Source organism: Mandrillus leucophaeus, unplaced genomic scaffold, assembly GCF_000951045.1.
Source record: "Mandrillus leucophaeus isolate KB7577 unplaced genomic scaffold, Mleu.le_1.0 Scaffold57, whole genome shotgun sequence".
Lineage (NCBI taxonomy): Eukaryota > Metazoa > Chordata > Mammalia > Primates > Cercopithecidae > Mandrillus > Mandrillus leucophaeus.
Genome location: NW_012106141.1, coordinates 6,395,446 through 6,402,167, shown reverse-complemented (window position 1 = coordinate 6,402,167; position 6,722 = coordinate 6,395,446). Strand labels below are relative to the sequence as shown.

Here is a 6,722-nt window from a genome sequence, read left to right as displayed (position 1 = left end):
CTCTATGGCTCTGAAAATATTAAAATGTTTTCAATGATTAAACAGGCACAGGACATATTAATTTCCCTAAAAGCTTTTTTTTTTTTTTTTTTTTTTGAGACAGGGTCTCGCTGTTACCCAGGCTGGAGTGCAGTGGCAAGATCATGGCTCACTGCAGCTTTGACCTCCTGGGCTCAAGCAATCCTCCCACCTCAGCCTCCCGAGTAGCTGGGACTACAGGCATGTGCCACCACACCTGGCTAATTTTAAAATTTTCTGTAGAGACACTGTCTCACTATGTTGCCCAGGTTAGTCTCAAATTCCTGGGCTCAAGCGATCCTCCCACCTCAGCCTCCCAAAATTTTGGGATTACAGGTGTGAGCCACTGCCCCCAGCCTATGAGCAATTTTGTCCCCAATGATTTGACTGTTCCTTCCAGAATTCCCATGTGGGGAAAGCATCATGAAAGTCTTCTTTTAACTTTGGGGCACCTCTACCCACTCACCACCCGCCAAAAAAAAAGAAAAAAAGAAAAAAAGAAAAACAACAACAAAAAAACTCTCAAAAACCTCAAAATGGCAATAACCTTGGCTCTTTTGGTAATTGTTTTGGTACACTTTTCCTCCAGAATTTCAAAGTACATATTTATTGATTTTGAAATTTTGGTTTTGGCCTCCAAAGCCCCCAAATCAAAGTGATAAAACATTAGCAAGGGTAACTAATGTTATTTAAAATAGCATCAGAGTTCTCTAAGGTAATAAGCCCAATCTTCTGATTTAAAAAATACTGGTTTTTAAAAAAATATGATAGAGACCAAAAAAGCTTCCTTAAAAGCAGTAAAATGTTTTAATATTTAATAGTTGATAATGAAAGAGATAATTAGTTCATATTTACTGAATACTTATTGTGCTAGGAGCCACTGTAAAAGTTCATTAATCATCTTAACAACCCTATTAATGTAGGTTCTGTAGTATGAAGCTCCACTTTCAGATGACAGAATGGAGAAACAGAGAAGTTAAATAACTTGACTTCAGTCACAGAGCTACTAAACAGTGGAGCCAGAATTTAAATCACAGGCCAAGCCCATGAGATCATAACCATGTTCTCATCTACCTCCGCACAGAAGGGGAATGATGCTATTTTGTGTTAAAGTTCTTGGCCTGGTCAAACAAATTAATTAAAGTGTTCTTCTAAAAGGAATCAAGACAACCATAGATAAACAAAAGCATATACAATTTTCCTAGAATTTTGTTTTTTCTTTTTACAGTCAAGAAAGTTGAAGCTGTAGAATTGTCCCCCATTCTAAGGATGCTGTGGCAATGAGTAAAAGTGACATCAAGGTCAAGGTCAGAGGCAGAAGCTAGTTTGCAGTGGCATAATGAAGAACCAGTTGGTCCTTACTGCCCTCCCACCTCTTTTTGCAACCCATTCCTCAGAACTTTTTGTTCTACCCTCCAATTGTCCAAAGCTTCCCCCTACTCTGCTACTGGTGCTAATGTTTTAAAATAGATTAAATGACTCAAGTTCCCAAATTTTCTTGAAATCTGCTATTTCCTGAATCTGCTTTATCTCAGCTGGTATTAAGAAAATAATTGAATTATCTGTTAAAGTTAGTCCTACTAAGGAGTGATTTACTAGTAACAACCAGAATTTTTTGCATTATACATTACACTCTTTAAAAGGAGTATGGATTTCCCAGAATTTTAAATTGATGGAGTCTTTCAGAGGATATCTGTGAGTAGGTGGTTTCCAGGCTTGTTAGCCTGGAAATGATGTCCCTCTCACTATCCTCACCTGGAACCTAGGATTCCTTTTCTAAATGTTTGCTTAACTCTTTATTTTTTGTTAATTTTTTTTTTTTCCTTTAGACTGAGTCTCGCTGTCACCCAGGTTGGAGTGCAGTGGTGTGATCACAGCTCACTGCAACCTCCGCCTCCCAGGTTCAAGCGATTCTCCTGCTTCAGCCTCCCAAGTAGCTGGGATTACAGGAACCTGCCACCACATCTGGCTAATTTTTGTAGAGACGGGGTTTCACTATGTTGGCCAGCCTGGTCTCACACTCCTGACCTCAGGTGGTCCACCTGCCTCGGCCTCCCAAAGTGCTGGGATTACAGGCATAAGCCACTGTGCTCAGCCTATTTTTTAAAATTTTAATTTAATTTCAGTTTTTTTTTTTTTTTTTTTTTTGTAGAGATGGTGTCTCTGTGTTGCCCAGGCTAGTCTCAAACTCCAGAGCTTAAACAATCCTCCCACCTTGACCTCCCAAAGTACTAGGATTACATGCATGAGCTACTGTGCCCACCTAACTCTTTTAAAAAAAATTTTAAATACAAAGTGATCTAGGAAAGGGAAATGATCATTCTCTATCTTGGATAGAGTTTTTCCTCATGTGGTTTGTGGATTACCCGCTTCAGACTTAACTGGAGAGATTCCCAGCCCTGACTCTGACCTACTACACCAAAATCTTCCAGTAGGGCTCAGGAATCTATATTCTTTGTGTGTGTGTGTGTGTGTGTGTGTGTGTGTGTGGTTTTCTTTTTAATTATCTTTAGTCTTGTGGTCACACATATTTTTAAAATTTGTGTATATCTCCACTACTTTAATCCCTGTAAGTTGGCAAAAGCACCATTCTCAATCACAAATACACAGTTCTACAGTTTTATAAGTTTCTGAAAGGCTGTTTAAAGACAGTCCTAAATTATAACTTAGTTTGACTTAGATTGTAAAGAATTCAAGAGTGAAGTTTAACTTGCTACTATTTTAAAAGCATGTGACCTTATAGATCTATAAGATGTGAGAAGTGTTGAATCATCTTTAATATTACACATAAACCACACTAAAATGCCTTTCAATAAGTAAAAGGAACAATTTTAAATACAGGGAATTATAATTAAATTGGCATAGTTAAGGCCAAAACTCTAGACATTGCTACCTTATTTATCTTCAACCCTTGCCTTTAAGAGGCAAATGAACACAAAACACAGGTGAATCTTGCTTGGTTCTGAGACAGTGAAGGAATTTCCCCAGTATTTAAATATATTCACAAACCAGTTATATAAATCTAAATATAAAACCAATCTCCAGTAAGTTTTAAGATGGCACTCACCATCTTTGTGAAAAGTTGAACATTACTAACGAAGTCTAATCATATCTTTAGAAGGGGTAAACAGTGGTAGCATTTACCGAATTGGAATTACTATTAAAATTCAAAAACTGAACATATTCATTTAACCACAAGCCAGTCTTAGTTTTAAATTAGGACTGCCCAACAAAATATTCTGTCAGTAACTCATGATCTGAATTCTGGTGTATGAGATCTATTAAAGTATGGTACACATAAAAAAGTCAGACATTTGTTTTGTAATAAATAAAATGTGGCCTATTACTCATTAGCAGCTTTTTTGAGATAAGCTATCAAGTCTGCCCTTTCTTCCTTCTTCTTAATGCCGACAAAGATCATTTTTGTTCCAGGGATGTACTTCTTGGGATTCTCCAAATACTCCATCAGTGTATCCTCTCCCCAGGTGATGCCTTTGTTCTTATTGGCAGCTGTGTAAGAGTATCCAGGGGCCTCACCTGTCTTCCGCCCGAAGAGACCATGGAGATTTGGCCCAGTCTTGTGCTTGCCTCCCTTTTAAATGGTGTGGCACTGGGAACACTTCATAATAAAAATCTTGCCTTTCTCAACATCACCCATATTTAATTCTCTTTTTAGTCGCTGGCCCAATGAAGATTCCTGCTCTGAAGCCGGATGTCCCAACTCTCTCAGGAATCTGTATTCTAACAACCTTCCCAGATGATTTTTATGTGTGCATGAAGTTTGGAAACCACTGACCTAAAGGGATAATTTTTAAAAGTAAAGAACCAGCATCACTTGGGTTATTGGATTCTTTCCTATTACAGATCACAGACGAGAGCTTCAAGGAGTATCATGTAAAAACCTAATTATAAGACCAAATATAATTTTAGGAGACTAATAATTAACAACTCTATTTACAAGACTGTATGTCCTTTTGTTGTAAATTATACGTGTGAAATGTCTCAAGGGATAGATGTGAAATGTCTCAAAGAAATCTTTGGTGGATGTTGTTTAATCCTGACTTGCTTTCCATAAAATTAACCAGTTGCCCAAAGTTTTTACTCTACTACCCACAGATGAGTCTCCAGTAACCCTTAAGGCATTCTCTGAACAAGCCTCATTTCCTGTATAAAAGAAAACTGGCTTAAAATGAACTGAGTTTAGTTAACTGCACAAAACTTAGGCTGATTAAACTGGTTATCAAAAATGACTATGAATTCTGCAGCTTTGGAGATGTTTTAACATAGGAAATACAACTATATTTTTGGATGAGCAGGGTATATAGTGGCCTAAAGCTAGAGAATCCAAATGGAAGGCTCAAACTGGATTCTAGTACAAACAGGTTAAAACTAGATTTGACTAAACCTACCTCTCCATCCAATTGAATGTGAACCTGTTTTTGTTTTTTATTTTTTCATTTTTATTTATTTATATCCCTTTTTTGTTTTTGAGATGCAGTCTCACGCTGTTGCCCAGGCTGGAGTGCAGTGTTGGCTCACTGCAACCTCCACCTCCCGGGTTCAAGCAATTCTCCTGTCTCAGCCTTCCAAAGAGCTGGGAATACAGGCGCGCGCTACCATGCCCAGCTAATTTTTGTATTTTTGGTACAGACGGCGTTTCACCAGATTGGCCAGGATGGTCTTGATCTCTTGACCTCATGATCCGCCTGCCTCAGCCTCCCAAAGTGCTGGGATTACAGGCGTGAGCCCCACCGCGCCCAGCCTGTTTCATTTTTTAACCAATTTTTAACCAAGAATTCCTTGCCATTCTGCCATAATATAATGGCCTCTTGAGAATCCTTTACAGAAACACAGTTTAGATGTACATAACATACTAAGAAGGAAATCACTTAACTTAACAATACCACACCCAGATAATTCAAATACCTAATAGAATTTTTCATTCGAATTATTTGGTTTGGCCAAGTTAATTGGGTAACTTTTTTTTTTTTTTTGAGACGGAGTCTTGCTCTGTTGCCCACGCCGGAGTGCAGTGGCGTGATCTCGGCTCACTGCCCCTGGGCCTCCCGGCTTCAATTGAGTCTCCAGCCTCAGCCGCCCTCGAGTAGCTGGGACTACAGGCACGCCACCACGCCCAGCTAATTTTTGTATTGTTCGTAGAGACTGGGTTTCGCCATGTTGGGCAGGCTGGTCTTGAACTCCTGACCTCAGGTGATCCACCTGCCACAGCCTCCCAAAGTGCTGGGATTACAGGCGTGAGCCACAGTGCCCGGCCTTTTTTTTTTTTTTTTTTTTCTTATACATTGTTTACACTCCTCACTCTCACTCCTGATTCTTAACAGTTGTCACAACCTTTCTTCTCCTTCATTTAAAATCTAACTCAGTTCAATCAGGAAGGTCACTTACCTTGAAAGTCTTCCTTCTTTAGAGCTGGGGTGCATGGTGTTCTTGCTGGCAGAGTAGAAACAAGATATCAAGGAAAAAGAACCTGTAACACACTGGGAACCCTTAACTCATTGTAAGAACTGCCTCCAAATCAACTTCCTCAAAAACTAAAGAACTCTTCGAGAGAGCGAGACTAGTTGATAAAAAATCTAAGGGGAGAACTTCTAAAGATTGTAATACTAAAAATAATTCCGTAAAACTACAATCCAAGTCTACCCAACAAAACTTTAAAAATATAATTTTATCTTTCCTTCAAGAGATCATGGGAAAATCTACTATTTTCGTTTAAAATATATAACTTCTATTTGTTACTGTATTTGGATTTGTGCTACCACTATTCTGGATTTGTTCCCATGTATCTGTGGAACCAAGCAGCTAATAATCTTTACTCAGCATCTCTGGGTGTTTCTTGAATGAAAATGGAATGGATGGGTGGAATTAATGGCTAGATGTTTAGAAGACACTACTTTGTTATTTTCTCTGTATAATGTTGAAAGCCTACAACTATACAGAGACATAAACAAGCCAGGGTGAGAGGCTGGGAAAGATGAAGAGGGAGGAGGAAAGGATGGGCTTGTAGCCCTCATCCGGTCAAACTCCCAACTTTGAGCTTCACTTTATTGTAAAATTAGAGGCTAAAACTATTTAAAGCTTCCAAAACTTTTTGATGAAACCGAAATGCCAATTAGCTACTAACATAATTAACCAGTGTATCCTGATTTTTAAAAGATGTTTTCCTTTGTGATTTAAACGAAACATGGGAGCTGGAGTTGCAGCGTCAGTCCTGAAGGACTGACCTTGGGAGGCCAGGTAGGAACTGTTAAATGGGCAACAAAATCACATGTTTTCAACTGAATATACTGATATTCAAGTGTCCAGAAAAATAATTTCGAGGCTACGTTCACAAGTTTGCCAGAAAGCCCTCTTGACACAGCTGCGGATCTCAGACATCTGAGTTAGCACCATTCTGCTTAGCACCATTAAGACTGGATGCTTCGAGCAGAGTTGGGAACATTATCATCTGAGGAAACTAAAAGGCGCCAGCAGTAGGGCTTTTTCCAACGTCTCTGACAAAATATGTTGCGGGAAAAGTCAACCCGCCCCAAATTCCCCCGTGTGGCCCTAACTCGAGGCTCCGGCTCCTCGCGCCAGCAAGCTGAGGAAGAGACAGTCTCCTGCGATTTAAATACAAACGCGCGCGTGCAGCGAAGGCCATCCCAGGGCAGCCACTGCCACCTCCGCCGCTTCCGACGCCCGCG

The 6,722-nt window shown here is 39.5% G+C and overlaps 1 protein-coding gene across 2 annotated transcripts in view; it reads right to left on the bottom strand.

Moving 5' to 3' along the window:
• Positions 1 to 6,691, bottom strand: part of HESX1 (HESX homeobox 1) — a 28,162-nt gene extending 21,471 nt beyond the window's left edge. Inside the window, exons 1-2 of one of the 2 annotated variants that reach the window (XM_011998409.1) lie at positions 6,654 to 6,691; positions 5,425 to 5,465 (exon numbers count right to left, since the gene is read on the bottom strand). In XM_011998409.1, the coding sequence (XP_011853799.1) occupies positions 5,425 to 5,465; positions 6,654 to 6,679 (67 nt within the window). In that variant the 5' untranslated portion in view covers positions 6,680 to 6,691. Of the gene's footprint in view, positions 1 to 5,424; positions 5,649 to 6,653 lie in introns of those variants that run through there. The other variant, XM_011998408.1, reaches the window with a different exon arrangement.
• Between the last annotated feature and the right edge of the window lie 31 nt (positions 6,692 to 6,722).